The sequence below is a fragment of the Gossypium arboreum genome, chromosome 9 (assembly GCF_025698485.1).
Source record: "Gossypium arboreum isolate Shixiya-1 chromosome 9, ASM2569848v2, whole genome shotgun sequence".
Taxonomy (NCBI): Eukaryota; Viridiplantae; Streptophyta; class Magnoliopsida; order Malvales; family Malvaceae; genus Gossypium; species Gossypium arboreum.
The window spans coordinates 73,717,444-73,738,550 of record NC_069078.1 but is presented as its reverse complement, the minus strand read 5'-3'; the positions used below and the strand labels follow the sequence as shown (position 1 = coordinate 73,738,550).

General features: G+C 30.4%; 1 protein-coding gene and 1 long non-coding RNA gene across 2 annotated transcripts; both read left to right on the top strand.

The window, feature by feature from the left end:
• The first annotated feature begins 6,301 nt into the window (after positions 1 to 6,301).
• Positions 6,302 to 7,333, top strand: LOC108456409 (uncharacterized). The gene is made up of 2 exons (XR_001866906.2): positions 6,302 to 6,606; positions 6,922 to 7,333. It is a non-coding gene; the product is annotated as an uncharacterized LOC108456409 (long non-coding RNA).
• Positions 7,334 to 9,947: 2,614 nt separating this feature from the next.
• Positions 9,948 to 10,788, top strand: LOC108455790 (uncharacterized). Its single transcript, XM_017754338.2, has one exon. The coding sequence runs from the start codon at positions 9,956 to 9,958 to the stop codon at positions 10,553 to 10,555; it is 600 nt and encodes a 199-aa protein (XP_017609827.1). The 5' UTR covers positions 9,948 to 9,955; the 3' UTR covers positions 10,556 to 10,788.
• Positions 10,789 to 21,107: the final 10,319 nt, after the last annotated feature.

Below are 21,107 nucleotides of genomic sequence, written 5' to 3'. Positions count from 1 at the left end.
CAACTCATCCTCTATATACTATAAGAGCCCGCCCGGCGAAGTCTCCGTATTTGGTTACTATTTGGCGTATATATAGTAAATTAAGGATAGATTTGGGTAAGAAAATATTTGTTCTGGCTAAGTATAGAATTTTGTGTAATATGTCATTTGGCGAAATCCTAGTTTGGCGAGTTTTAAGGTTCAACAGACTCTTTTCTTAAGTATCCGGCCTATCCAGATGCTTTGGGCGAACTCGTTAAGTTCGCAATTGTTTAGATTTGTTTATTATTTTAGTATGGTGGTTTGGTTAATCAAGTTGAGGTCTAGTTAGAACAGAACCAGACTATTGTAGAGAATAAGACCTAAATTTTGTTAAGTGCACTTAATCATGTGAATCAAGAGAGTTAGTGTAATTATCTAATTTTTTTTCACTAATCTTTGTCTCCGTTACTTAAGTAAATAAGGATAGCGGTGGTATTTCTGAAACACTTTTACATTTTCTTCTTCTTTCTTGGTTTCCTTTAAAAGTATCCAAAAAACTTAAGTTTAGAAAACTTTATCGAAGTGAAGGTTCGCAGTATCTAGCTAACTTATACGTTAGTATCAACTCAATTGTAATTACTGATGAACCCTTAGGTTACCATTGAAGTCATTTATGTGTTTTTCCCATTGCATGCATAGATATTAGAATGGTGTGTGAGGAAGGAAATTTCCTGATTCTGGATTAAATGTTGTTGATTCTTATATGCATATTCAGATTTGATAGATTGATGATATGATATGTATCAGTATCTTTCTTTTAGCTTAAGAAGCTAACGAGGGTCTAAGTGATAAAGGCAAAGAAAAATTGTGCTAGAATTTCTGGTGAGTTCTTTCTTACTTCCATGTATCGTAGATCTCTTTGTTATATAATTCGTGTAAGGTAAGTAACCTTCCTCTGTAATGGATGTGATAAACCATAAAAGTAACATCTTTTAATCCCACGCTTGACATGTTTTTGGATGATTTATTATGTGAATTAGTGAATTTGATGCTCCTAATCCTTTAAATTTATGTTTCTATACTTAGGTGAGCATAAGGTAGTGAAAGGAGCAAAAAACAGGCCAAAATCAGACAAAAAGAACTGTTTTCAGGAATCACACGGGCTAACCACATGCCCATATGTCAGCCCGTGTTGATTTCAAACCCTGCTTCTCTTTTACGCAAAAAAACCCAATTTTTAGAGTTTCTAAGCATTCTAAAGTTTGTAAATACATATTAAAAGAGGACTAGAGGTAGCACACAGAGTAGAACGAAGAAATTACTCGAAAAACATCGTCGGAATCAACTCAGAAGCAGATCTCCTTCAAGATTGAAGATCTTCATTCAAATTTCCTTCGAAGTCTTATTGGGTTTCTTATGTCTTGTTGTTATTCTAATTTTGAGATGTTTCCATCCCAGATTATAAACTAAATTCCTTAGATACCTAGAGAAGATGAAACCTATGATGGATCTTATTATTTGATTTTCTGAATTACATGATAAATACTTGTTTCTTGTTCTCAATTATGTATGCTTGTTTCTTACTTTAATATTTTGAGGATATTAGTTCAAGTGTGATGTGCATATTTTAGTGGAGCAAAAGTCCTTATTTAAGAGTAGATTTGGCATAATTGAGTGGAATTACACATAATCCTCGAAATAGGACGACATAAATCTACCGGATTAGAGTTAAATCTAATAGGGGAATCCATAAATTGAGTTAATGCGACAATGAGGGTTTTAATTACAAAGATATTTTAATTAATCAACCTGGAGTCAGTTTTTCTTACTCTCGAAAGAGATATTAACATAATTTAGGGATTTCTACTGATCAAGGCACAAGTGAATAAATCGTTTAATTCATATTCAGAATAATAAGTGAAGTCTGGGTGGATTCTTTCCTGGGTATTGTCTATCTTATTAGTTTTCTTCAAATATTTTCCCAATTCACCCTCTGTTGCGTCCTTAGTAATTAGTTTAGTTAATTTTATATTAAAAATAATTCCTCAATTTATCAGCTAGATAATAGAAAGATAGTAATTACTAGTACTTTTAGTCCTTGTGGATATAATATTCCTGACTCACCATAGCTATACTACTATTCGATAGGTGCGCTTGCCTTTGTCGTGATTTTAGTTAGTTAAGTGACTCATCAGGATGAAAAGTGTATGTGTGGATAATGGTTATCTAGTGTCATCGATCTAAGTTCAATTTGTTTCTGTTATAAAGTGTCATCCTTCATGCTTAAGTCACTTCCATCTGCTTTTGATATATAGTGATAGAGATGATGAGATATGTTTATGTAGCCTCCGGTAGGGCAATTATATTGTAAACCAAGTTGGCAAATCACGATAAAACATGCTATTCTGAATGAAAATGATATGAAGAGTTAATGGGGAGAAGGTATGTGAATGAGACTGTATGATATGCTTCTAATTCTGAATTATGGGTACGTGGCTAACATGAAGATGGGTTGTCTGAGTTGTGTTAAGTTGGCGTATAGTATACGCCCAAATGATAAGTAAGTTGATGTATTGAGTCTGTAGGTGTTCTATGTACGCATTAGGCATACTATGTTTATTATGTGTAAGTCTTTTTGAAATGCTCGATTATGTTATAAGTAATGATATGTATATTTTCTCTTTGGAACTTACTAAGCTCATATGAACTTACTCCGTTATCTTTTCCTTCTCAAACTTGTTGATTGAAAGAAGACTTTGTTAGAAAGACTACACTAGAGTGCTGCTGCTATTGTGAGCTGACTATTTTGTTCTGTATCATGCATGACTTTTGGGGTTGCGTATAAATGTATTTTGGAAACTATCTATATAAAGAACTTTTATTTTGACTAGACTCTGGATTTACAAGATTTTTATTAAGTATAAACGTCTGGATTTGAATTATTGCATTCTGCTTAATGAAGTTATTATATTTTGAACTTATACGTCTATGCTTAAGCATTATTTCAAACTGTTAATGATTTCATTCAAACTTCAGTAAAGCCACAACTATTATATGTTTATATGTATAACTTTGTATTAATTTTATAAAATTTTCGCCAAATTGTTTTGCTATAAGCTAGTCTGATTTTGAGTAGTGACACATCAAACTCGAATCCTATCATAGGGTCAGGTTTGGCGCGTTACATATGTAGTGGATCACACTAGTCATTATAATATTATTTATTTGGAATAAGTTTCACTAATGCATCTTAGACACATAAAATACTTGTTTTTATCCGTTGCACTTTTTAATCAGACGTTACTAATTAAAAGTTGGGTTCCCATTATTAGTGTCTAATATTAGGGGTTTGAAGCTCATTTCTCTTGTAGTACTACTTACCTAATCCCTCGATAACCTTTTGGTTAAAGTATTTCCCGAATTGCTTGTTGATCTAACATATGTTATGGTAATTACACCGTTAGAGATAGATTCTCTAATGTAGTCATGTTTGATGCTAATATGTCTCGGTTTTCCATTGTATACACCATTGTATGCTCTATACATTGTAGTTGCATTATCACAAATTAGAGAAATTGTTGGCATTAGTTGTGGCCACAATTCTACATCTAATAACAAATTTCTCATTCTGATTCCTTGCCTACTATAGTTAAAGCTATAAACTCATATTCCATGGTAAAATGAGAGATGCAAGTTTGTTTCTTAAAAGCCTAACTAATGGCTCATCTTCTCCCTAGTGTTAAATATCCAACCTAATGTGGATTTCTTATCATTTGCGCTAGTGGTCCAACTTGCATAAGAATATCCTTCTAAGACAATAGAGCTATACAAATGGTCAACTTTGGATATGGAAAAGATCTAAAATATCGTTCATTAAACAACTAGTTGACCATTTGCTTCCTTCTCTTTTTCCTTAAAATGCCTTTCAATTGATTTCTTAAATTAAGCACGAATGTCAAGACATAAAATGCCTTTGTGTCACGAATTCCATCAAATCAAGATTTCCTCTATGGGTTGACTTTTCCAAATATAGAGGTGAACATCATGACCTTCCTTGTAAAACATCTTAATGCAAAATATTAATTTGCTCTATAATTTAAGCTCATTTATTTTTTCCCAACCTACATCGTTTTAGCTCAAGGATAAATGGGTAGTATCACTAAAACAAATAAAAGTAACTACAATTAAATAAATAAACAGTTAGATCTAAAATACTAAAATTTACCTTTAAACCTAGTAATTAAGTGTGAATTTGATTCTAAAACATATATTAATTAAATAGTCAAGCAAAATAAGTAACTAGACTCTCAAATAACAACTCAGACTAAAAAGTTGAACATATAAAGTATGCAAGTATGACAATTATAGAATTGTATAAGATTGATGACAATGTGATAAGCAAATTATGAATGAAATAAAACCCAAAGCATGCGTGTTCGGCTCATCATTTTCCTATTACAAAACATGGAAAGGATACGAATTTACAACCAACATCGTTATTTAACAACAATAAATAATCGATAATATAGTACTTGGATGAGTTTTGATCCAAATTTAGAAGTTAACTATGTGAATTTGTGATTAATTTCGAATTGCTCTCAAGAAATTATATTACTTTACAAAAACGATCATATCTCAAGTTATAGAACTCGGAATCATATAACTTAAAAACTATTGCAAAAACAAGTCACAAATCTATAATTTTGATAGTAGGAATCACCAAAAAATAAAAAATGGTATGAAGGTTTCATAAAGTCTTAGCCCCTTGAAATCTTGTGATTAATCTCAAACTCTTATATGATTTGTACAACTTTACGAAAATGATCTTATCTAGAGCTATAAACCTTGAAATCATGTTGTCGAAATCATTTTTTTTAAAAACAGGGATCAACTTTCAAAAATGAAAATTTGGAGTCGCCACCAATCCTTTTTGTGGTGTGATTGGGCCACCTTATAAAACATTTTGGTCTACGAATTTTTGAGAAAATAGGCTCGGGAGTCAGTTACGTATGAGGAAGGACTAGCCCCTCAAATACGCCCAAAATCGGTACTTTATTGATTAGTTTATGTCTTAATGTCGAAAACTAAAGATTTGAAAAGATTTTAAAGCACGATCATCCTTTTTGAAACATTTGAGTAAATTAAACGTGAGTTAAAGACCATCTCGCTCCAAGATAAAACGTCACGTCCAGTACGGTAGGACACAACGTTTTTAACCCCTGATTATGAGCTTGTCTTCTATTTAGAAATTCGTGCACTTTTTTTTTAAAAAAAAAGGGGTATTCAGATATTTAAATCAAACGTAAAACCACAATCCAGAACGGTAGGGCATGATTTTCGAATTTTTAAATACAGAACAGTGCCTCCACTTTTCAAAACTTGGAGAAATTCAATAAGAAGGATATTCGAATATTTGAATCGAACAAAAACCGAAACCCAATACGGTAGGGTACAATTTTCCGAGCTTCCAAATATCGAAAATTGACATTGTTTAGGAGAAAATTTAAAGAATAAATCGATTAAGAAGGATATTTGAATACTTAAATCGAATAAAAAACAAAACCCAGTACGGTAGGGCACGTTTTTTAAAACGATTAAGTATAGAAAATTGTCTTTATTAAAAACTATTTGGGAACAAAATGTTGAATAAAATACTTAAATCAAATAAAAAAAGACGAACCCAATACGGTAGGGCACGTTTTTTAAAACGATTAAGTATAGAAAATTATTTTTATGTTAAAAACAAGTTGAGAATACATTATGGAAGAAAAGAACTAAAACGATTAAAATTTGGAGAGGAAAAAAACGATAAATAATAATGGATGACATAAAAATGACAATATGAGAATCATGCTAACCTTATATAAATAACAAAAAAAATATAGTTTTTAATAAATAATAAAAATGGAAACAACAATAGTCATAAATATGATAATATAATAAACATGACAATAATAGCAATATATCAATAGTATTATTAAATATAATAATAATAATAAAATTAAAATAATAACGATGCTAAGTTAACAATAATGATAAACAATAAATAATAATAAGTATAATAAACTATATTTAAAATAATTAACTTTTAATAAAATAGATAAAAAATGAATATCATATAAAGATAATTTAAAAAAAGTAACCCAAAATAATAATAATATACAATGGTAGTAAAAAAATGATAAAAATAATATAATAAGTTAATGATAAATAGCATTAGAAAGTAAAAATAATATTAGAAAAGTAAGGATAATGGCAACAAATAATAAAGATAACAATAATTATATATGAAAAAGGTACTCATATAAAAGATATAGCAGTGGTATTTAATGATGATAAATAAATAATAAAGACAATAATAATATAAAACACAATAATAATAGAAACCATTTTAATTATTAAAATAATCATAATGAAACATAAATACGGGAATATTGAATTAATTAGCATAATAAATAAGGAATAAAAGTAAAAAAAAAAACCCTTCAACAACATTTTCCTTTCATTTTCCTCAAAAACCATTTGAAAAGCTCTCCAAATTCTCTCGCCCCATCCAATTCTTCAGCAACCGAACTAGAGCTTCGTCCCCGTCCGTCGTTTTTCCGCCGTCGTTGGCCACCACGTGTAGTGGCCGAAGTTAAAAAAGTAAGTTTTTTTTGTATTTTTATTCTTTTTAACAGATATACATAGTAAAGAGTGGTCAGATCCAAAAAAGAAATGAAAAAAAAAAAAAAAAGAAAAGAATCAAAACAACAACCTTGGTAACTTTCGATTCTACAAAATTGCCTTGTATGTTTGCTGTCTTCCCGATTTGTGTGACTGTCTGAGTTCGATCTCTACTTTTATTTCTTTTGGGTATTTAAAATCTTGGTATTTGGTGTTAAATCTTGTGTTTGTATTGAATCAAATTCCCCCCCGTCCTGTTACAATCTTTGGCTTTTATAGCCTTTATTTTTACAGGTACAAAAATGAAATTATGGCGAACGTGGAGCCATTGGAGCCGACATGGGTGAGAGGCGACATGGGGGAAACCGACGTGGGCGCGCGAACATGGAGGATGTGCGTGGGAAGGTTTGCGGCGGCTGCAACAGGAAAGGGTGTTAGGGTTTTTCTTTTCTTTTTGATTTAGGGTTAAATATTTAGGTTTAGGGTTAATTTAGGGCTTGGGTAATTTGGGCTTCAAAATTGGGTTTATTTTATTTTTGATTTGATTTTGGGTCTATTTTTGGTCTTTGGGGTTTGTTTTTGGTTTAAAAATTTGGGCTTTAATGGTAAATGGGCCCGGGCAAAAATTGGTACCCACACATGTGATTCAAAAATCATTTCAAAGATAACTCAATAAAATATTGGTGATTATAATTAAAATCTAAAATTTGAGGATACACATAGGATTTCAACTTCTACCCGTTAGAAAGTCTCAGATTTTATATTATGTTCAATTCTTTAAGTTAAAGTTCACTCTCTAATAATTCTAGAATTTGAAAATATTAGAAAAAATTATTCGATTGAACTTTGGATTTTTTAACTCAAAGGAAAGACTTTGAGTTTAATGAGCACAAGTCCCTCATTGGATAACTAAGCAAAGCCAAAGGTGTGCTGAAAAATCATTTTAGGAAGACAAAGTTGAAAAATATGATTTTTTTTAGAGAATAAAATATAATTTTATTAACATATTAACTTATAATTTTACAAAATTTTAAAAATACATTGTGCCCCTTCAATTTGCCCAGCCTATAAATAGAAACCTTAGTCCTTAGGAATTTTGTCATTGCTGGGAGAAAGTCAATATACTGAAGTGAAGTTGTATATATAAATTGTATTTTGTGTGTGTGTGTTTTTTTCTTGTAAAAGTTTAATGGACCAATCTTTATATCTTTAGATCATGGATGTAAACTAAAGCTATTAAATCATATTAAATATTGTATTGTTGAATTTTATTTCTTGTCATGTTAAAATTAAATTGAGTCGAGTCAATAAATTTTAAAACTTGAATTAAAAATATAAAATATCATTTATATATTTAAAAAATTAAAATAAAATAATAGAAAAAAATGATTAGTATAATAAATTTGGTTTGATAATTATTTATTTAATGCCTCAAATTTATCATCTTGGATTTTTTAAAAAATTATAATTTAGTATTTTTATATATTTTTAATATTTTTAATAAGTTTATTTTTTGAATTTATACAAATATTTTATAGAATTTTTAAAAATATTTTATAAATATTTTGAATTTTAGAAGATTATTTTAAAAATTTTAAATATTTTGAGAGATATAAATTTACATATTTTTAAATTATCAGAGACTCAAGAGGTATTTACATAAAATTTTGTTCAAGTTATTTGAATTGTAAAATGCAACTCAACTTGTATTTGAAAAAGTTAATTTATGATTTGAAAAAATTAAATAATTCAATTAAAATGAGTCGAAATTAAAAAAAAATCAAAAGTATCAAATGTTGGTCTCATCTAGTTAATGAAGTTAAGAAAATTAACTGGATGAATGAGAAACTTATAAAATAGGAATCAAAGGTGAATTATTGACCAATAGATCCAACATATTCTAATAAACTTGTGGTTGATGCAAAATCTATAGATTAACATCGTTAAATGCAAACCAGAGTTAAAATAAAATTACCATTTTAGACTTAAAACACCATCTTTGTAAATCGATGCCTTTAGATTTTATTTTTCAATGAAAACAAACCAATAATTTGTACTGCAAAAGTAGATCAAGGAAAAGCAATTGCAGACATTGTCAGCAACCGTTTCAGGTTTTCTGTCGCATTAGAATTGAAATTTGCAACTACATTAATTCAACACCCCATAATTCTCTACGTTGGAACTATCAAAATCTGGATTTAATTTATTAACACACAAATACTTTAAAGAATATAATTCTTCCTTTTTAAATAGGATATTAAAAAATTACATATATATATATAACTTAAAAATATAATTTTGTATAATTAAAAATTAATTAATAAAAAATATAAATATATTTGACCCAAATTTTATTTCATAATCGAAATCCAATTTAGATTAATGTTTTTATGAAAATAAATGGTTAGTGTATGGTGGTTTGATTAAAGAAATGTGTGAATGAAGGTAGGATTTCATGTAAAACCGGGTTTGTGCATATATGATGTAAGGAGACTGTCACGCAGTCTAATGTTGCATTTGCATTTGCATTTCCATTTCCATGGCCACATTTCAATCTAACCATAATAAGGACACCTCCCAAAATAAATATAAATATGTGGGACTATTTCTTAAATATATAGGTTCATCTTTCAATAAAAAACAATAATAACCACAATATTGATTTACCACCGGTTTAGGGTCCCATGTATCGGTTCAGCTACATAAACCACCACCATTCTCTCCCTACTCCTTTTTATATTTCCTTGCCTTCCCCTCTCTTTTTTTATTTGATATTATCTTATAATCTCATTTAATTTTTACTCATTAATTTTTTAAAAAGAATTACGTATTTTTTAAATAGAATTATTTGCTAAAATATTAACTCTTTAATGTATATTTCATCTTGACATAATATTATTTGTATTATATATCAAATTAATAAATAATTTAAAAATTATAATAAAATTCAAAATATATATAAGGTTCCTAAAATTAAGAAAAATTAGCATTAAGTACATATACATTAACATGTGGAATGAAATGTTTAAAAATTATATATTTTAGTTAATATTTTTATTTTTTAAAATTAATTTAACTTTTAGAAAATTTTATGGTCAAAATTGAATTTTTTTATAACACTGAGAACCCAATTTAATTTAAAAACATAAAAAAGTAAAATTGATAAATATATATATATATATATATAAACCTAAAGAAAAGAAGAAAACTTTTATATGCAACAAATACGGTATCAATATAAATATATGCAAACAAGATCAAATAAATAAATAAAAAGGCATCATATAACAACACAAATTGGTCTTCCCCCTCTCTTTTCTCTTAAGCTATGGATTCCTCATCAACTCAAAGTGGCCGTGACCAAATGGCTTCAAAAGATTGTGACACCATCATTCCGGCAGCCAAATACCCTTCCTCCCGACGAACACTTTCTTCTTCGTCGTCATCTTCACTCGGATCTTTGTATTTTCCGGAGGATTCACCTCTGAGTCCTGCTACACCACTCCGATTTTCCGGTGTACCCTTTTCTTGGGAGCATTTGCCAGGGGTTCCTAAGAAGAAGCTAGAAGATGAGAAGCAAAAAGGGTCCATAAAGTTGCTGCCATTACCTCCCCCGGCCACTCCACCCACCTCCAAAAGGAACAACTTTGAAGAGATTTTAGCCCGGAAAAAAGCATCGAATGCAGGCGGGAAGGATCCATTTTTCGCGGCGATGGTGGAATGTTGCAAAGATGATAATGATGAAGAATCAGGAAGCAATTTATGGAGTGGAGTTAAAGTAACAAGGAGTATCAGTGACAGGTTGGGATTTATTAATCTCTACTCTTCTTGTAAAAGAACCTGTGCTGTCTCGGAATCAGTAGTGTATCTGCCAAGGTCTAGCAGAACAGCTAATTACGGCATACTTACTACTCGTCGCTCAACTTAAACAGATCCAGTGATCACATTCTGCTGCTCTTAATTTCTCTTTCTTTAATTTTTCTCTGTTTTATGTTGCATATGAGGACAAGGATGGATGATGTCTGTAATATATAATATGAATAGAAAGCTGAAATGTTGCCTCTGCCTTTTGTCTTTTTTAATGAATGAATGAAGGAATTGGGCTGTTTGATCATGAGTTACTAGAAACAATGATATAATAATTTACTTGTGCTGGATGTATTTTCATGTGATGTATGTATTTTAGGAATTACACTAGTCCATGTGAGAGAACAAAACTCCATTGGACCACCTTAGAAAATGACACTAATGTTCAAAAAATTTGACTCTTCTCCATACCACTTGTGTGTTTTTTTGTCAATATTTTTTACCTTTGCCAATGTTGACATGTGTTTTTTGTATTGGGATGGATGGAGCCATATCAGGTTGTTGAGCTACCTTCACTGTTAAATTTTGGCGTTGATTTGTAATAAAAAATATATACATGAAAGATATCGGAGGATTTTTTTCCAAGAAAATGTAGCTCCTTCCGCAAACATTATCTTTTTCTTTATTACTTTTGGTGTGAGAAATAAAGGTTCTTTTTTCCCAATGTACCAAATATAATGAAATTTAATAAACTACGAATAAAATATCATTTGGTAGGATACTACAATACATCATTTTAGGGGCACGTTGTGGGATGCTAATGCCACATCCTTTCTAACCTTGTTCCCTCCTTTTGGTTTTTTTACAAAATCAGATCATTTTTCTTCTTCTTTTTTTCATTTTTCATGCCATGAATTTTATGTTTATTTATTTTCTATCCTATGTAATTTGATCTATATTTTTCATGTCATTTTCTTCTCTCTTTTCTTTTTTTCATTTTTATATTCTCAAAGTTTTAGATCTCAAATTAATTATGAAAAATCTTGTTAATATTGTATTTTTTTCACTCAAAACATTTTTAAAAAATGATTTCAAGAAAATTTACAAAACAACAAAAAATATTTTCCATAAAATCATCCAAACATCATAAAGTATCATTTTTTCAGAAATTAATACATTTTCCAGATATCATTTCTGTAAAAATTTTACACCAAACAAACAAACCCTTACTTTAAAATGTAAATCAAAATCTTCTCCTTTATTTTTATTTAAATTTAAATTTTTATTTAAATTATCTATAACTCACTTCGATTTTTAATTAAATATATAAATGTACTTTTAACATCTTCAAACTCATATTCAAATCATGTAATTATATTTACACGTTTAATTAACAATGATTTATTTCCACGTCCAAACCATGGAGTTGTATTTACACGTTTGTCACCCCATCATCTGTCCTTCCAGAGCATGTCCAGCTCAATAATTGTCGTTCATTCTCCTTTCTTATTAATTTGTTAAAAGGAAAAGAAAATCAAAATATTTATATTCGATATGTATAAATTTATATATTTTTAACAAATCAAAGATACATAATTAATAGATTAATCAATAAAACTTAATAATAATTTAAAATAAATATAACTAGAATTTTGGATATTTCCACATCTTCCTTCTATCACCATCTTATTTTAATATATTAGATATATTAGAATGTTATGTCAGCTTTCGTTCGTCTTCAATTTTCTATTAAATATTTATAGAGTAGTGTGACTTAAATTACATTTGATCTGGCTTGAAAAGTTTAATATACAACTCAATTGTTAAAGAAATAAAATAGAAAGGTAAAATAGGAGATTTGTGGGGGCGATCGAGGTGCGGGGACGGAGCCCCTATGGTACAGATCATGTCACACAAGTTGAATCCATATAAGACTATACTTCTTCTATTTGACATTAACTATAACAGAGTTGTTTAATCCTTAAAATGTGTGTAGTGGAAAACCTCTTGTATTGTTGTTTTTTAACATTAGTGAATTTTTCTTTTTCTACCCATGATTTTTTCCGTTAAGAGTTTTCTACGTAAAATCTGCCTATTCTTATTTTTCTTTCTTATTACTTTACGATCATTCTTATTGTCATTATCAACGTATAGTATAACAAATACTTATTAAAATAATTAATATAGACTAAATCCTAAACTTTAGCAAAGTAGATAGATTAATACTAAAATTTTTACCATTATTTTATAAGGCGAGAAAAAGAACACATGCGGTGATAAAATTGTTTAGGACCTACTTTTTATATAAATAATTATTGAAATTATAAACAGTGAGATACCAAATTATGTAAAAGAAAAATAAAGGATGAAAATTAAATCTTATAGAAATCAAAGTTAAAATATAAATATAATCTAAATAAAGAGACCAATTTACAATAATAATGAAAACCGTAGAGCAGTGTGAAAGAAGAAAGGCCCTAAGGCCAGTATATATATAGTAGTATAGGTTATTATATTTTGCTAAAGCGGCATCAATAATTGTGTTTTGCATCCCTTTTCTCTGCTTTCCTTTCTTTAAGGATAGAATTGTCATATTTGTATCATTACCGATGTTATTATATAAGAAAGAATTAATCTTATATATAATATTATTTATAATATTTAAAATTAAAATATTTTTGTTGATTGAGTTTTAGTTCAATTAGTATTGATATTACTATTAATGTAAGAAGACGTGGGTTCCAACTATTTGAAGCGTGTTTATTATTTTATTTAAGGGTTAAGAGTGAGAATACAAATAGTTCTAAATATTGTATAAAAAATTAAAAAAGTTTTATTATTGAGTTTTTTACCCAAATGATATTAAATCGATAGTGAAAAGCGGAAATTTGAAGTTCATGTCCCTAATCAGGTTTGTTGGGGTAGGGGTGTTCAAACTTCGGTTAAAATTGAATTAACCAACTGAACCGATTTAATTTGGTTAACGGTCTAGTTCGGTTGGAGATTAGTTAAAGGTTTTTTTGAATTTCATTTAATGGTTTTTGAAATCGGGTAATTAACCAAACTTAATAAATAATATTATAGATTATATGTATTAGGCTATTACTAGTTCGATTAATTCGGTTAATCTAATCAAATTAACATTATAAATTTATTTTTTTTATATGTATTATACTTGTTTTAACTAAAAAAACTAAAATATATAAATTTCAGTTAATTCGGTTAACCGGCTGAATTAATCGAAATATTTTGGTTTGGCTAATTTTTTTTGAAAAAAATTTCAGTTCGGTTAACAATTAAAAAATAAAAAGTTCAGATAATTCAATTAATACTAATTCAATTTAGTTAACCGATCGGTTAACCATTTGAACACCCCTAGTTGGAGGCGATTTGAGCATGAAAATTTGTTTTGACCATTGAGGTAAGGGGGCAATGAGCTGTCAAGCCCCTCCCAGGCACACAAGCCTCCATTAGTTTAGGATTATTTGATTGAATTAGAATTTAAAAAAGGATTAGGGTTTAGAGAGGGGTTAGGATATTTGGAGTAATTTTGGGATGAGTTTTTTAAAAAAAAAATTCCAACTAATTTAGATTTTTTTTCTTATGTTTTGTGGGTTTTTTATAGTGGGGGATCGAAATGTTGAGTGAGATAAGATCATATAAGAGTTTGTCGGGCAAGTCTATATAAATTAACCCCGTTAATGGTGATTTGGGTAGATGATAGTGAATTGGGTAAGAATTTTTGTCACCTACAAAAAAAAAAAACATATTTTTTAAAGGCTCAAATTCGCATAACCTACCCAAATCGCCACCAACTATATTGATTTATGCCTTTGAAAAACAAACTTTTTTGATATTTTTTTTATAAAAACACATAGTTTGAATAAAAAATTGCCACTCATATCATTTTGATATTTTTTGAAAGTAATAAAAATATTATTTTTATATTAATTTAGTAAATAAAAGGCTTTTAAAAATAAAAATAATGTTTGAAATTTTGAAATGTGCCATGCATTTAATATATATTTTTCTTTTTAAAATATTTCATATATTTTAAGTGATTTTCGCTTTTAACTCTCTTCCAATCTATTATATTTTCACTTTTTAAATAATTTATCTTTTTCAAATATTTTATAAAAAAATTTTGGTTAATATATAATTTATCTCTTAAATTTGTCTAAAAATACTTAATTGGTACCTACATTTTTTTACCTAGTTAGTATCTGAGCTTATATTCCATCACACACATTCCCCCAATTTGTTAGCAATGGTAAATTTTTAAGAATTAACATGTAGTTTATCCCTTGAACTTGTCAAAAAGTACTTAGTTGCTACTTGAATTTATCCAAAAAAAATTATACTTTTAAATTAATTTGTATTTTTTAAAAAATAATAATTTTTTAATTTATGTAACACATGTCATACTAAGAGGTTGCCACATGTCACTATAAGATTGGCCATCAGTGCCACGTCAGCTCAAACTAATAATATTAGTGTGAAAGTATCAACTTGAGTGACGAAATATAATTTCAGGTAACAATTAGGTAAAAAAAAATCCAGAAAATGAATTACTTTTGGACAAATTCAAAGGACAAATTATATATTAGCCCAAAATAACTTCATAAATGATGGTTTTGTGAATTAACTTTAATAATTACAAATATCACAAAAGATTAATTTAGAATTGATTCTTTACTTAAATTTTGAATAACTAATACAATAAATTATATTTATTGTCTTTAAAATTTAATTGAGTTAGATATGAAAAAAATTACTTCTCTAAAATGATCTCAATAGAAACAAATTGGAAGAGCTGACGGCAACTTCGTTTGTAACAATAAATAAATCATGGGATGGAACTAATAGAGGGAATAATATATATTAGTTTTTTTATTTCCTACCATGTCCAAGTTTAGATTTATTTATTAATTAAAGCATACTATATTTATTTATTATAAAATTTTTAATGTTTCATGCAACATCTTTATGATATTATATTATGTAATTTAAATCTTTAATATATAATTTTAAGATATTTAAAATAATATGATTTCACATGTATAAGAATTTTTAATGTGGAAATAGAGTTGATCTTTGAGTTTGGCGAAAAAGAACACCACGATAAATTAATTTCTCTCTCTTAACTTTTTTTTTCAATAAAATAAATCGTAACCCATGAAGGCAGGCTTCAATTTGTGTGTGTTTGTTTTGTGCAGGATCAATTACAATAATCAACCTTTCATTCTATACTTCCATCAAGTAATCGGACGAACAAATAGGATTTAATTTCTATTAAAATAAAACACTTAATCCTTTTAAATCAAGCTATTTGTTTTTAAACTTAATTGGGTCCATAAAATTGGCTAAAATCTTACATTCTCCCACTTGACCTAGTGTGATAAAACATAAGCTTTAATAGAATAAACTTTGAGTGTGCATAACAAAAATAATATTAATCATTATTATCTTATTATAGTGTATTGCAATGTGAGCTATGACGATTGTATATAATTTAACTCACATACATCTTTCTAAATAATATAACATTACAACTCAATATAATAGGATTTTAAGTAACATACATATCACATCATGATCATAATAATATATTATAAATATTTTTTATATTAAATAATTTCAAAATTATGTACACACAATCATGATAAATAAGAAATATGTACGTCCATTTTATTTCAGAAATGCAATAACTGAGCTCATAGTGTCACAGTATCATCAAATTCCAATAATCAATACAATTGAGACCCATTCATTAACACCTCTTCATTTGTTGCATGAATATTTTCGAGCAAAATAACAATATTGAAAACTTATGTATGAATAGTTCTACCAGTGCCATCTATTCATAGGGAGAGATAAAAGAATCCTAGTTGCATTAGTAGAATACAAATAATGCTTATCTGATAGAAAAACAAGAAGCCTCTGATCATAAAGAAAAACAATCTGCTAAAAAAGAAATTCCACCTAGGAAGTGCCCACTAATGAAGGCACTACTCCTATGCCTAAGCGGATGAAAGCCTAAACCATTACTGAACTCAAAGCCTCTATAAACTTCAATCAAGCACTTTGTGACAAACTATGAGTAGAGGCCAAAGCAATTAGAGTAAAAATGTAACACCCCATACCCGTATCCTAAATCTGACGGAATACGAGGCGTTACCCAACTTTAAACTCAAGCTTTTATTCATTTCCAAGTTACCAAAACTCTGTTCTATTTTAAAACTTATCAACATATCCTGAATATGGGCTTACAAGGCACAAAACACACATCGTAAATCATTCGAGACCATTTCGGGCCCCCTTTTTCCAACTATAGAAAAATGTCACTTAACACAAGGACACACGCCAATGTGGAAGGATAACACGCCCGTGTGGCCATTTTGACATGGTCATACTGATGGCCCGTGTGACTCACACGGCCTAAGCACTCTAGGACACGCCCGTGTCCCACACCCGTGTAGAATTAATTTCTAATTCACACCTACAGGGGTTTTCACACGGCTAGATACACGCCCGTGTCAATGGCCCATGTCCCTCACATGGCCATAATATTGCCCGTGTCCTAGCCCGTGTGCAAAAACATGGATATTCTGTTTCTAACGTCAGCATGCTCATAATGTCACACGGCCAAGGCACACGCCCGTGTGCTAGGCCGTGCACTCCACACAACTGAGACTCATTGTAACACTCCTCACCTGTACCTGACACCAGGATAGGGTTCGAGGCATTACCAAGACTTTACATTTTGAAACGTACCAAATTGGGTCACCAAGTTTTCCTCAATTTTTAAGCTTTTCATCCATGAACAACTCGTCCCTTATATAGGCCTTCGAGGCCTATAACATACCTAGAGGCAGTGCGGGACAAATTCGGGTACGTTCGATAAACCTTTGGCTCCTTAGGAAATTTTTCCTTATAACATCTAGTTTAATCAAGATTATTTACAAGTGTATAATTGTGTTTTACTTGAATTTGGTAACCACCAAGCACAAGTAGTAGAAAGGGGTGACTAGAGGCTTGGAAAATGCCTATTAGAGTCCACATTGTTAGACACACGGACGTGTGTCTAGGCCGTGTGTGACACACAGTTCCCTCCCATGGGCGTGTGCTATGGCCGTGTGTCCCCTGCACTTAAAATTTTAGCTTAAAGTTGTACACGGGTAGGTCATATAGGCGTGCACCATGGCCGTGTTAAAAAGACAGTGTCATCCACGGGCAGGCAACACGGTTGTGCGCCATGTCCGTATTGATAAGTCAGTGTTGCCCACGGATGAAGGGCATGGGCGTGCCCCAAGTCACACGAGCCTGTGAGTCCACACGGACCACCTACACGGGTGTGTGACACACATGGCCGTGTCTCTACCCGTGTGTTTATTACCATGCATACTGACTTGGAATTTTTACGTGCAGGGGACATACGGCCGGACCACACGGCCATGAGATAGACCGTGTGTCACACACGGCCTAGGCACACGCCCGTGTGCCTATCCATGTGGACAGTATAAGGCTATTTACCAAGCCTCATTGCCACCTTACATATATAGTTCCATGCAAATACCAACCAATATCGAAACAAATACAACTCCTATAACTAAATCAGCCACAATAGACATTCATTCAACCATGAGAATGCATCTTTTATAAATTCAAAATGTATGTTAGCCATCATTCAAGGCTTAATACAAATTGAAGGGTTTCCAACCCAAGCCAACACATATAGCCAAGCCTCAATAACACAAAATAATAATATCTAAGTCCTATACATGCTATATTCAAAAATATAAATCCAACTACACCGAATGCTTCGGTTGATAGTGTGATCGATATCTCTAACTTCTAGAATCCTTGAGCTAGTTAGGCGACACTGTAAGGAAATGGAAAGGAAAGGGAGTAAGCATAAATCTTAGTAAGTTGTATATAAATAAGTATACAACAACAATTTATCCATAATCAACATGCTCATAATACCAAAGTAGACATAAGTGTAACTTACTCAATACCATCCATACAAGTCACCTATTATGTATATACTGAGCTCATATCTCATACGTACCAATTAGGTACATGTACCATTCACAACACGGTTATACTTTTCTTATTATCTTAAGAACATAGCGTTTACCGTTGAACCATTTGGAGCACTACTGGATATTCATTAAGCTTCAAACGTGGGTAAGATGCCCATGCCATGTCCCAAATATGGTCTTACACTAGCTCATATCTAAAGTCGATGCCATATCCCAGACATGGTCTTATACTGACTATCATCTCGTAGCCGATGCATACTCCAGACATGTCTTACACTGGCTTACGTCTCGAGGCCGATGCATGTCCCAAACATGTCTTACACTAGCTCTCGTCTCAATGCCGATGCCATGTCCCAGGCATGGTCTTACACTGGCTCTCATAATATGGTTGATGCATGTCCCAGACATGTCTTACACTAGCTTACAAACAAATGACCCGAACATCATGGCATGAATATCCGATTTACTTCTTCAGGTTACAACGAAATTTCCACTATCTCAATTATCATTATACATTATCAATTTCACAACCAAACAATTCATGCTATATTAATTCAATAAAATTCAATACATACATTAAAAATGAAGTTGTATTATTTACATACAACTTACCTCGTATTACAAAACGTATACGACTAGTCGGTTTAGTCGATTTACTTGGCTTTCCCCCGGTCTAGGTTTGAATTTGAAAATTCTTGATCTGCATTAGCAAAATACACTCATTTATTCACTAAATTCAATTAGGAAAATCAAAATTCACATCTTCGATAAAATGACCATTTTACCCCTAGACTTTGGCAAAATGACTATTTTACCCCTACGCTCGAAAATCGGTTTTTATCGTATTTATTTGCATATTAAGCTTAGATGAACTCTTTTTACTCTTATAGCAACTCTAAATTCATCATATTTCACACATTTATCAACTATTTTAGAACTTGTGCAAAATAGTCCCTTTAGGTGTTTTCATGGTAACACCTTTCACAAAAGTTGTCTATTACACAACTAAGACTCATATTCTTCCATAAAATTTTAGAAAACACTCTAAATGATCTCATGGAAAAACCCTAGACCTTCAACCAGTTTGTAAGATATACCCCTCATTGGAAAGCTCATGCTTCAAGGGTCTCAAAAATACAAAAATCATCAACAAAGGACAAGGAAATCACTTACTTGTGAGTTCTTCAAGTTGCTGAAAATTTTGAAGTTTAAAAAACTCATATGGCTGGTAAAAATCGGTGAAGAAGAAGAAAAATAAAAGGGATGTGGCCTTTGTTTTATTTAATTTAAAACTAGTCAAAATTTGTGACCAAACACCACCTAATTTTGACTTTCCCATCAAATTGTCTCCTATGGCCAGCCACCCTAGTCACTAAGGGTCTAATTTCTCTTTAAAGACCCCAAAATTTTATCCTCTAGCTATTTGACATCTTTAGCTATCAAATTAGGACTTTTACATTTTATGCGATTTAGTCCTTTTTCGCAATTGGGCTCACAAACGTTAAAATTAGCTCACCAAATTTTTCATGCACCATTATAACCATACTATGACTCTATTTTGATAATAAAATAATTTCTGTAACTTTGAATTTGTGGTCCCGAGACCACTATTCCGACTAGCCCCAAAATTGGGCTGCTACAAAACATTGACAAACAATAGGCTCTAATAGCTAACCTACTAGCCCAAGATGATGAGGACTGATTTGGAAAATTTGTTAAACAAAAAGGGGGAGAAATATGTTGAAAGGAAGATTGGTTGAAGGAGAGCGAAATTGTTTTGAGGTTTTGAAGGGGAGATTTCTATTTTGAAACTGAACTCTTATGTTGGTTAGTTTTTTTATTACAGTAGCTAGATAGCTATATACTTACTTTAATGCCTTATTCAGATGATGATAGTTTTTGGATTCTATACGAACTATCTTTTCATTGATATTTTATTTCAAAATTGCTTCATTAGAATTTTGGTTGATTGGTTATTGATGCATTCTCGTTCATAGTATTAATGATTAATTCACTAAGTTACTTGCTCAGTAATAATGAGAACATGCCAAAGGGGAGCATATGTTTCATGACTAATATAGTTTCTTGGATTGTTAAGTTTTGTTCAACAAATATCCAAGAAGGGGGGAATGTTGAAAAATAGGAAACTAGCTTTTAAGTTCCAAGGAAGTGCCACTTCTCTAGCACTAGAGCTGTTTAGCGATAGTTTCTATATTTGAGTATTGACAATTTATTAAATGGTTTTATTGTGTTGTGTTGATTATTTGGAGCATACTGAGCCCAACAATGAATGGCATATTACTTGGGAAACTCACATGGAAGATTGGATTGAATTAAATTAACAGAGACAATCCTTTACAACATGGGCATTTCAATTGGATTGAAACTCAATGAGATTACCAACCAAAAGTCCTATATGTTTTATTCTCTATTATTATATTGTAAACAATCTATCATATTATTGTTTTAATGGAATTGTTATAGATCTTCTATGTTAGCAAGTCTCGAATGAAATCTATTTAAAGGAGGGATTTGTATAGGTTTTTGTATTGAGAGTTTTTAGCACTTATGTTGTTCAAGTTAGGAAACTTTTCTTAAAATGCAATTTGTTAGTAAAATCGATTTTGT